At 38.3% G+C, this 12,472-nt stretch overlaps 1 protein-coding gene across 3 annotated transcripts in view; it reads right to left on the reverse strand.

The window, feature by feature from the left end:
- Positions 1-2,711: 2,711 nt before the first annotated feature.
- ME1 (malic enzyme 1) overlaps positions 2,712-12,472 on the reverse strand; it is a 191,427-nt gene continuing 181,666 nt past the window's right edge. For all 3 annotated transcript variants that reach the window (XM_004422071.2, XM_087443832.1, XM_087443833.1), the window contains exons 13-14: positions 6,974-7,072; positions 2,712-3,246 (exon numbers count right to left, since the gene is read on the reverse strand). In XM_004422071.2, the coding sequence (XP_004422128.1) occupies positions 3,076-3,246; positions 6,974-7,072 (270 nt within the window). In that variant the 3' untranslated portion in view covers positions 2,712-3,075. The remainder of the gene's footprint in view (positions 3,247-6,973; positions 7,073-12,472) is intronic.

Here is a 12,472-nt window from a genome sequence, read left to right on the forward strand (position 1 = left end):
CGTGTGTTGAGACAATGAGAAGTAATGTGGGAGGAGCAGGAGGTAAGCTGAGCGATGAAATTAGAGGATCATGGAGCAAGGCAGTAACAGCCTTGTTAGACACGAAAAGCTCCTGCTGTGACTAGCAAGGGGGGACATGTCAACTGTTCTGGTTGCCTGTGGTTGAGGGGTTTCCCAGGACACAGGATTTTAGTACCCAAACCTGAGCTACCGTTCACCCTAGTTTCGAGTATTGCAAGTCCTCGAAAACCCCCTACCCATAGATCCCCATTCCAAATCAAGGTCCTCCTGTTTTCTGGTCAACACGCTTCACCGTTACGTAAGAGTCCTGGTGAGGCTGTGAGGGCAACTCCTGGTATAATTGGGCAACCAGCAGGATTAAGTATGACCTTGGTTTTCAGTTATTTCAGCCTTACAGCAGTAAGAGAGAAGAGACTTCTTTTAGCAACAACACAGGCATTTTTCTAGTTTTTATACCATGCCTTGAGCTGAAAATTTAAGTCTTTGAGCCTAAATGATCTCTCTCTTTACGAATCCATCTCTGTGGAAGCAACTATCCTATCCCACAGTCCTGGATTTCTTCACCCTTTAAACTGTTATGGCAGTAGCCATTTATCAGCAAAAACCTTCCCATTCTTAGATAACACATTCCATCAATTTTTACCCCATGTTTGTGTTTTTGAGGTCCCAAAGAAATTTTGCTACATTTTTATTACCTTTATATTTTTTCCATACATATTTGTGTCTTTAATCCATCTGAAGTCTACCTTTTTATATAGCGTAAGGTAGGGTTCCAGTTTTAATTTTCTCCATGTGGTAGGCCAGTGTTCCCAATCCTTTTACTAAACACTCTATTCTTTATCTGTTGATTTTTGTGCTACCTCTGTAACTCATCTATTCAGGGGGTCTGTCTGTGAGCTTCCTGTTCTAGTCCATTGTTCTATACGTTCTCATGACTTTGATGTATATGCAAATATCTGGAGACTTAGTATGAGCAAAATAATATAAAATATCTCAATAATACTTTTTATATTGATTACATGTTCAAATAATATTTTGGATATGTTGGTTTAAATAAAACATATTATTAATATGAATTCCACTTGTTTCTTCTTTTTATGAGGCCATTAGAAATTACACATGTGGCTCACTCTTTTTTTTCTACTGGACACTGCTGTTCTAGACTGTGGTGAAAAGAGAACAGACTATGAAGAAAGATAAACATGGATTTAGAGCCCACTTCCTTTACTTATTAGCTCTGTAGAGTTGGTAAGTTACTTAAAATATCTACTTCATAAGGGAATTGTGGGGACTACAATTATACATTAAATAAAATAATGTATATAGAATATATAATACCCAATAAGTAATCGTCCAATCTTGTTTCATTATCTTTCTCTGAGGACAAGGAAGTGGCTCATTCATCACAGTTTACAGCAAATATGACTACACATATGTTAAATGAATGAAGTTCACTCTGCAATTAGCTATCAGAATATTTTTTAAATTCATAATACCCTGTCATATGACCATCAAGACCCAGCATTATCATTTTAAAATGTAATATTTTAAGAGAAAAAAACAATTATTTCATAATTTTATTCATTCACCTTTTCCTATGCTTTAATAAATCTTTGCATAGGTGAATACATTTAGTTAGAGCTACAAGACAACTTGGAAACAGACAAGAAGTAGGTGTTCTGGATCTTTTCAAAATAACTATATTGAGGAAACTCTTGACTAAATGCTACCTTCAGAAATACCCCCCACCCTTTCTACTCACACCTGAAACAATTTGTGTAACCTTCAACTTTCAATAAAATCATTTTATAGTATAGTATATCTTGAACATCTCCTTATACTTTTTAAAAGCATTACTTCAAAAACAGAAAATTCTCCAAATAATTCTACAAATAAATAGCAAATGTTATTGCACCTGAGCTTAAGAATTTAAAATTGGTTCTAGTGCTTCAATTACTAATTTCTAAAGTAAAATCTGAAATTAACATCAATTTCTGGGCTGTAACTACTGATGGTAATTAGAATATTTTAATACCTGATATAAAGATAATTTCTGATATTGAGGAAGTGGTTACAAAACTTTCTCCAAACTCAGAGGCGAGTGAGTTTATTGCAACACAATGAGCTCTGAATTACCCGTTAATCAAGGGGACATTAGGGCAGGTCACTCGAGTGGGAATCCAGCTTGTCTGAGAAACATGCTCTTGCTCCTCTTGTCTCTGGAGATCTTTGTCTCAAGAGGTTGACTCTGCAGGCAGCCCTTTCTCAAGGAGCTTACCTACTCTCCTCTCGGCTCTTCCCACCGCTTAGAACGTGCTTAACTGAAGGCACCAACCTCAGGACGGGGCCACAGTCCACAAAGGCCCTGCAGCAGTAGTATGGCGCTGAAGGATAGGACATTTGGTCAAGGGGAAGAAAGGTGCTTTTAGAAGAGACTGGGGACCCAGGTGATGAGAAGATGTAATAATGGTGAAAGAACAGTAAAATCTACAGCTGCACAAGGCATCGTAAACAGCAATGATCTTTCTTAGAAATATTAGAATTTAGTTGCACAAAAAGAACAAATATAATCTGGGATTGGAATACCTGAGAAGTTATTGTTCTCTAGGCAACAAAGTAAGTGTTGTTTCCATTTCTAGACCTAAATTTATATCTATCTTTATTTAAAAAAAGCAGATTTTCAACAAAACGAACAACAAAAGAATTACGAGTTTTAATGTTGATCATATCAATTTATTACTAATTTTGGTCTTCCCATTAGTTCCCGATATAAAAATGATGAGTTTCTCAGTAGTAGGTACAAGTAGCTTTTATAGGAACTTGGGCAAAATAATTAAGACAGAAATCATAAATAACCAGAACGTAAATGAAACAAAATCGTCTACTGAGATGTTCACACTAAAGTATATTAATATTCTTCCATAAATTTTTAGATTGTTAAAGTGAAATTATCTTAATCTAGCATATTATGAATCATTATAAAAGATTCCAATCTTTAAAAATTATGAAAGATTTCAAGATCTCATTATGGAGTTATAAATGTCAGCTATCATGCTACTGGTCCAGTTTGGTCTGTATCTTCTGGGCCTCTTCAGGCCAAGAATAACAATCAGGTAGGATGTAGTCATAATCAGTGCTGTACATCTGAGAGCGGACAAATGCTTCCTTGTCTGGGGGTTCAGGATAAACTGTGGCTGTCTTTTCTTGGTATGCATCTTTCACAATCTAGAAATAAGAAAATAATATTATTTTAATAAATAGAGGTGACGGTGAGCACATGTCAGAAGTTTTTATCTTTTCAAAAAATTAATTTATATCTTGTCTATTTCTAAAAAAAATGAGGTTGTATTATAATAAAAGCACGCATACACAAAGAAGATATAAAATGAAAATGCAATTGTAGATCAGATAGCAAGAGGAGAATTTGATATCAGCAACAAAGGAAAAAGGGAATAGGAGAGATTTATTCAGACGTGATCGTACCAGTATTTCTCAGATAAGCCAGTGGTAAAAGACTTGAAATGGCCTGACTGATAATTAACCTGAACTAAATACCTTAGGATTCCTGTGAAGTTTGAACTCAGATACCTTGTAGTTTCAACAATCCCTATTCTGACCACAGCCTTCTACGGAATCTCTGTTTATCCCAGGGTCTCCTGACCTGCTCACCTCACCAGCTGGACCCCAGAGGCAGCCTCACTGCCCTTCGCCAGTATCACAGCATCTCGTCTCCATTTTTCTGTGTCCCACTCACCATTCTAGCCCTGGTCTGGAAATCCCTCAGTGCCAGCTTTCTCTGTTCATGGCTGTCTCCTGCAGTGTCATACTTTTCCTAACCTTACTTGGGCCTATGTGGTTGCACATTATGCTTTTATCTTTGTTTTTTTTTTTAAAAAACAAAACAAAACAAAACATTTTCTCGTAGTTCCCAAAAGTCAATTTCAAACTTTCCCCCTGTCAAGTCTCCGTTTGACACCGCTCATCACTTTACTGAGAAAATTCCAACTAATCAGAGAAAAAATAATCTCAATTCCCTTTTCATCAACTCAGATTGTCTCCTCTATATTGTCAAACATTTTCTCTTCCCCTAATTTCTTTGAGAAAAATGAATTCTCATTCTTGTCAAAATTAATCACTCCATATGTGTTCTTTAATTCACTCCAGTTTTAAAAAAACAATCACTGAGGAGCTACTTGTATGGTAGACTTATTCGCATAAGTCTGATTTTGAAGAGTATTAGAATAAGTTTCTCATCTTAATGTAAAATTATACATTTATGAAAATTTTAGGTTATAAAGACTGTGTCATATTACAGAGAAATGTTTATGATAAAAACAGGAAACAAAAGCATGTATATACCATTACACATCGTTATAACGATGTTAGAAGAAAAGCAAACAAATGAAAAAAGACTGAAAGCAAACAACCAAAATGATAATAATGCTTGTGATAGAAAAGAAGAATATCAGATATTTTCCTCTTCTCTATTTTCCAAAGTGCCTATAATATGGTATTATTACTTTTTTAACAGCTTTTTTGAAGTATAATTCACTGACCACAAAATTGAACCATTTTAAGTGCACAATTTAATTATTTTTGTAAATTTATAGAGTTGTGCAACTGTTACCACATCTAGTTTCAGAACATTTCCATCACCCCAAAAAGATCCTGTGCCTGTGTGCAATGGCTATATTACTTTTATGACACAGTGCACTGTTTCATTCCTGACATGGACTATGTGGAAGTTCATTCCTCTACGTGCTTCCAGGACACACTAGATTAATGATCCTCTCTCTCAGGGAAATCTCCAGTCTCTCCTTCTTGTCAATGCCAACCTCCCTGGAAGAGTGGCTTATATTGTGTTGCTTTCCTAATTCTCCCTGGACTTCTTATACTACTGAAACTGCTTTTGTAAAAGTTTCTGATAACTTCCTAAGTACTAAACAAAAGTCTTCATCTGTTTTTCTCACTAGGATTTGGTTCTGTTCATCACAACTTCCACCACACCCTGAAATTGTGTCCTCTCTAATTTCTGACATGCTGCTCAGTTCTGAGTCTCCTCTTAAAATCCTGATAACTTCCCTTCTTAACTGGCTTCTTTCTTCCATCTTCTAGACAGAATAATAGATTAGGTTCTATCTTCAGTTTCTTTCCTTTCTATACTTGTCCTCTTGGTAATCCCCACCACTCCTGGAGCTTCGCCTGGTACCACACCTGGATGATTCCCACATGTTTATATCTACCCTCTCTAAGTTTCAGTCATTTCCATCTACATGTTAGACGGTACATTTGGATGTGTCATTGACACTTCAAACTTGCAGTCACTTATATCATCTTCCTCCCTGAAGTTGATTCTTTGTCTTGATTTCCCAGTTTCTGTCTATGCACTCAGCATTCTTTCATTACTCTAGGTGTAACATCTGAGTTTTTTGCACTCCCCTGCTGTCCCTTGTTTTCTTACTTTCTCCTCTAATCATATGCTAATTCCTTTTTCTTTAAATCTCCAAAATGAATTTAAAATGATAATGTGCTGTTCAGTGTATTAATAATTCAAACTAATTAAAAACTACTAGATATAAATTAGGAGAAAATATGAGCATACTCTTTCAAAAATAGGTAACCAAGCAGATTATCTACAGTTTTTTTGAAGGATTACTTGGTTTTTGAAGCATCTACTCTCAATCAACAAGATAAATGATGACATATAAATCCTAAATGGTGTTGCTTTGATAAACTTGCTAATAGCTTTGATTTTCAACCAGGAACAGTTTCGCCTCCAAGGGGACACTTGGCAATGTCTGGAGACATTTTTGGTTGTCACAACTATGCAGAGGCTACTGGCATCTAGTGGATAAAGGCCAAGGATGCTGCTAAACATCTGACAATGCCCAGGACAGCCCCACAACAGAGTCATCCAGCCAAAATGTGCGCAGTGCTGAGGTTGAGAAACTTCAGTTTAAACGTATAACTACTATTAGGGGCTCACCTATGTCACCCGAAAATGTTGAAGCCTTAACCCCCAGTACCTCAGAGTGTGACTGTATTTAGAGATCAGGCCTTTAAAAAGGCAATTAAGTTAAAATCAGGCTATTCAGGTGGGCCCTAACCCAAGCTGGCTTGTGTTCTTATAAGAAGGGTAAATTTGGACACACAGAGAGACACCAGGGATGTGCATGTAGACAGGAAAGACCATATGGAGACACAGTGAGAAGGCAGTCATCTACAAGCCAGGGAGAGAGGCCTCTGAAGAAACCAGACCTGCCAACTCCTTAATCTTTGATTTCTAGCCTCCGTAAATGTGAGAAAATACATTTCTGTTGTTTAAGCCACTCAGTCTGTGGTATTTTGTCACGGCAAACCTAGTAAACTAATACAGCTAGATTGCAAAAAAAAAGTCCATTTCTCTCTCATCTTATAGAAAATTTCCCTGCCTTTAGGTTATTCTTGCCTAATTCCTTTAACAGCTCATCTGTCACCCCAACAGCTTTGAGTTCCTTGCCCTCGTTGTTTTGCCTTCTGCTCAATGTAATCAACTGTGATCTTTAGGATGCTGTACATCATGGAGACATGGATGAGGCAGGTGGTTCAAGGTCTACATGTTACTCTGCCATACCTGCAATATTCTGGTGACTATTACAAGTGTGATATGGGAAACACTAACTAAAAAGGTGATGTAGAGGAAACCCAGCTGAAAGGAAACCCTAATGAATTATTTAAATTACAAGAGAGAAAAAGAATGATAGGAAAATTCATGATTCAGACCGATTCTTCCATTCCTAAGGATCTAACAGAGTTCCTAAGCTCTGCCCAGGCACCGGGCCTCATTTCTCTGACTTCTGACATAATAAGTTGATACAGATATTTCAAGGAAGTGGATTTTTAATACCTAAAAATGAATACGTAGCAACAGAAGGGAGGAAAAATAATGAGGCTTGAACAAGAGTAGTTTTACCTTTTCTGCGATTTTCAGAGAAACATCTCTAATGGTGTTCAAAGGAGGATAAAGCCGGCCCTCTTCCAAGTGCTCATCTGACACTTGCTGAGCTATGACCTTAAAAAAAAGAAAGACAAAAATGTTTATACTTCACACCATACAATGGGTTGTTATGAGGATCTCTAGGTGAATGGTCACACACAGAAGCACATCACATTAATATGATCATCTAACTTTGTCTCCCCCTTTATCAAGGAAAAACTGAGCCCAGAGAGGCTTGGTGATTGGTGGGATCACACAATTAGTGAAAAAGATGGGAATACATTCTGAGTTTTCTCTTAATCCAGTTCCTTTTCTACCGTACCATGAAATGCTGGCAGCTCTCCCACTGCATACACTAGAGGAGCAGGGAAGGAGGAATAAGGAAGGCAGAGGGGGACGACAGAAGTGATGGAGAAGGACCTGGAACAGCGAGGAGGGGAGGTGGCCCAGGCCGATCACACCATTACTCCCAGCTCACACCCCCTTGCACAGGAGGCAGAGCAGGAGGCTGAGAAAGCTATTTCAGAGTCATATTGCAAGCAGGGTTTTAAAGTCTTTTTCTAGGTTCATTGAGAAATAACTGACATATATCACTGTATAAGTTTAAGCATACAGCATGATGGTTTGATTTACATATATTGTGAAATGATTACCACACTAGGTTAAACTAACATCCATCTTATATAGATACAATAAAAAGAAACAAATGAAAAAAGAAAAAAAGGAAAAAAATTTTCTCCTTGTGATGAGAACTCTTAGGATTTACTCTCTCAACAACTTTCCAGTGTATCATCCAGCAGTGTTAGCTATAGTCATCACGTGGTACAGTACATCCCTAGTACTATTTGTCTTATAACTGGAAATTTGTACCTTTTGAGGATATTAATTTTACATCGATTCTGGATTAGCTGAATCACCTAACTAGCCTCAGCATTTGCTGTCTCCAAACTATCTCCTATTTCTAAATCAAACAGTGTATACTTAAAAATTTGCTAACAAGGTAGATCTTATACTAAGCATTCTTTCACACACATAAAAAAATAATAATAATAAAGAGGGTAGAAAAAAACTTTTGGAGATGATAGATTTGTTTATCACATAGATTGTGGTGATAGTTTCATAGGTGTATACTTGCCTCCAAACTGATCAAGTTGTATAATTAATTACGTACAGCTTTCTGTATGTCAATCACACCTCAACAAAGTGGTTTAAAAAAATGAGACAAATTGACATTATGCCTCCTGATGTGATACACTGAGAAGGATACAATTATTAGGCATTCAGTAGTCCTAATGAAACCATATAACTTGAACTAAATCAAGAGGAAACCATCAGATAAACCCAAATTGAGGCACATTGTAAAAAACTAGCCAGTACTCTCCAAAATGGCAATGCCATAAAAGAACCAGAAAGGCTGAAGTATTCTTGCAGACTAAAGGATTAGTCTAGAGGCTGTAAAGGTACTTGTTCATAGGTAATTGGTAAAATTTGAATTTACACTGTATATTAGATAACAGTATTATATCATTGTTAAAGTTTCTGAATTGATAATGGTACAGTGATCACATAAGAAAATGTCTTGAAATATTTAGGGGTTAGGGGCAAAATATCTGTAAGTTTCCCACAAATGGTTCAACAATAAAATACTATATATATATAAAATAGGGATAAATTATTGATTGAACCTACTAGGGCACAGAGGTGGACTCAGCAAACTTGAAGTGCCCTCTAGCTCTAAGACTTTCCTTAAGTCTTTCAGTGCAGTGGGTCTAAATCAGTGTATATAGCTGTGTCTTTACTTAATAGAACTGTGGATGAAGAGAGGAAGTAGAAAACCTTCCTCATTTGAGATATTCTGAATAATCAAACACTTATTTTTCAGTATCTTTTAATATCTTTTAGATTTATTTAATCATGAACTATTTCTCAAACATTGTTTTGTTGCCATCAGCAAATATGAAAGATATAACACTACAGAGAGGTTAAAAAAGCAGTTCCTGCCCCTGAGACGTGTATAATTTAGTGAGGTAACAGGGTATAGGAAGAAAAAAGAGAATACTGAAAGAGAAGACAGCCTAGGCTAAAGGTGAAGTGTGAGTATTAAGAAATCCAGAGGGACCGTGAAGGGAGCATGAGTGTGGAATTGAAGGAAAGCCAGGAGTTGGACAAACAGGAAAGGGGTGGCACTCCAGAATGAAGCCAGATTCAGACCAAATGCATGACGTGGACTCGGTGAGCCCCAGTGTCCAGCTCTGGGGGAGCAGAGGGCTTGTGTAGAGAAGCAAGGATTGGAGCATTGTCAATACCAAATTGAGGAGTTTGGGTTACATCCTATGAGGACTTCTGAATAAGGATATTTAAGCAGGGGTTAAGGGGGGGTGGGGAAAGGGAGATGAAGTTGTTAGCATAACTGCTATTTGATTAATATTACATATACAAAATATTATATAATTACAATTACAGAGTGTTCGTCATAAGTAATTTTATAATAAACACACTATTTAACTCATTTATTTCTTGCACTTGTAACAGGACGTAGAGTAAAAATTTCCTTTGCCCTAGAATTGGTGACCAGGGCCCCAAACTTTTTTTCTCTCTTCCCCTCTTGTTAGTGCATGCCATCTCTTCTTGAAAGCTTGAGGTGCCTTCCAGAAGGAGAGGTTGGCACTCTGTTCCCCATTTGGCCTGAACAGTTACAGATGTGTTTACGTAAGTAGAGGAGAAGAGAGTGGAAGGCAGAGAAAGACAGAGAGGGGCGGCTGTGGAGCAGCGTGCACTCCCATCACTGGATATGGTAAGAACGCATGAGTTTCCAAGGCTGAGCGACCACGGCAGAGGAGGATCTCGCAGGCTGGGAAAACGGAGGGAGAAGAAGGAGGCTGCACTGAGCCAGACCTCTCATGTCAGAGAACGCTGCCACAGAAGGTCCCGAGGGGTCCTCGGAACTCTTGTACATGTGCCCCAGGAGACAGCCAGATTTTGGACCTTGCCACAGAGGGTTTCATGGCCTAAAATAGTGAAGAGTTAATAAAAGAGATGCTTTCCCTTTTCCATACCCTTCGTTCCTATTTCCAACACATTTGAGGAAGCAGGCTTTGATGAGAGCGGGGAGGAAGTTTTTCAGAGCCTAGCCACACTCTTTCCCCCAAACTTCTCAAGGTGCTGGTGTCGAAGGAAGAGTGAAAGAGAAGACGGTTCTTCCCTACCTGCTACTGCAGCCCTCTTATACTGCAGGAAGAAGAGATGATATTTGAACTGGATACAAATTTTGACCTGGACAGATGTTTAATTATTGTTCACTAACATATCCCCAGTACTGCGAATTATGCCTAGCACATGGTAGGTACTTAACTAATACTTGTTAAAAGAATGAGTGAATTGAAAATGAACTGCAAGTTACTGAGATGCCATTAAGAGAAAGAAAAGGGAGATTTGATGGAGAATTATTTAAAACAGTGATTGGGGAGAAATTCCGCATTGAATTTAGGCCACTTAAAAATTCTTGTTATTCCTTGCTGCTCTGCAAAGGACTTGTGGCAGATTTAAATCAGTTGGCATTTCTTAGATGTTACAGCAAAAACTTTTGTGGGTGTATCTGGTATTGCTGTCTCACTGGGTAAGGAGACACAAGCAGCAGGGTCTTGAAAAGATGTAACGGCACGGCGGCTGGAAGCTCAGGCTTCGGCGCGAGGTGACCCACCTCCAAATTCTGACGGCACCAATTTCTTTGTTTGAATTTGGGAAAATTAATTAATCTTACTGAGCCTAATTTTCTCTTTGGTGATGTAAGATTAATAACAGTTCCTAATTTATAGGATTAAATTAAATAAATGCTACTGAAGAATTTACCACACCGTCTGGGAAAAAAAGTGTTCAATAAATCTCAGCTATTTCATTTTAAAAAGAACAGGTAGGCAGCCAGCATGGCAGGGTGGAAGCACAATAGTTTTTGGCGTCAGATCTAGCTCTACAACATATTAGCTTATTAGCTATTTGATTTGGAGGCAAGTTACATACCCAACCAATTTCAAGTGTTTTCAATCTTTTAAATGAGATAATACGTATATTGCTCCTATCACATTGGCACATTGCTGGTATTAAACATCATTGTTTTCTCTCCAGAATGTTACACGATATCATTTTAAAGAGACTGGGGATAGTCAGAAGATGGCTGAATAAAGAGGAATCACTCTGAATCTTTGCTCTCCACATATGCCTGTCATACACAGAGGGAGCCAAGAAATTGTGGAATGGAGCCAAGTACCAAACAGGTGACCACGGGGAGCCTACTGTTAGGAACCAAACCACTAAAATGTCAGGGACTGATCCTGGGGGAAAGGAGACCGTATACCAGAGTCTTAGTCTCACTCTTGTCCATTGGCTCACTCATTCAAAAACTATTGCTGCTTTTGATATGCTATTGGGGTCTCTCTCTTTAACTACATTGTGGCTGCTTTCAAATCACCTCTGTTTGATTTTGACAGTGTTATGGCAGCTGGATTTTCAGTTATCCAGCGACTTGAATGAATCGGTTTCCTCCAGATGCTGTTGTCGGTGGTGATCGTCTCTAGTGTCCTCTGGGCAGATGTCAGAAAGTGGTGGGGTCGGGGGATGAGAGGACACAAAGCAGGTGCTTCAGGAGGAGTTGTGTGAGCACAGGAGGCCAAGGTTTGCCTCCCAGATGTGGATAGGAGGTGGAGTCTGTTCCCAGGCTGCTGTACAGAGCACACAGGACCAGGAGGGCTCACCCGGGGGAGCACCAGGGGCTCTCATCAGAAGTCCTGAAGACTGTCCAGAGTACCAGGAAAGCCAAAAATCTCTTCATGACATAAAAATGTCCAAGATAGTCTTTGGGATTGGTGCCAATCCATGAGATTTCTAGTTCCATAAGAGACCCAACTAGTATTTTGACAACAATCCTAACAGTTATTAAATTTGATATTGACAAACAAAAAATCCACCTGGATCCCCTATATGTTACTTTTGTTAACTACAACATATAACCTAGACAGGAAGGATTTTCCTCTTTTTTGGGGTCTCTAGCAGTGAGTATCTGTGATATTGTATTTATTCTTCTTGCTAAGATATATGACTAGTTCTTTTTTTTTTTTTCTGAGGAAGATTCACCCTGAGGTAATATCTGTTGTCAATCTTCCTCTTTTTGCTTGAGGAAGATTCACCCTGAGCCAATATCTGCACCAATCTTCTCTATTTTATATGTGAGTCACCGCCACAGCATGGCTGATGAGTGGTATAGGTCCACACCCAGGAATTGAACCCAGGGTGCCAAACTGGAGCATGCCGAATTTAACCACCAGGCCACAGGGCCAGCCCTGACTAGTTCTATTTAATTCAATTCAGTAAGTATTTACTAGATTTCTGTTACATGCTTTAGCATTGTGCTAAGTGCTACTCGTGTTTAGAAAGAAGTATAAGGAAGACTCTCTGTCTTTAAAGAAGGTAATTCATAACTTA

Source organism: Ceratotherium simum, chromosome 19 (assembly GCF_057802395.1).
Source record: "Ceratotherium simum simum isolate JZ-2026a chromosome 19, ASM5780239v1, whole genome shotgun sequence".
NCBI lineage: Eukaryota > Metazoa > Chordata > Mammalia > Perissodactyla > Rhinocerotidae > Ceratotherium > Ceratotherium simum.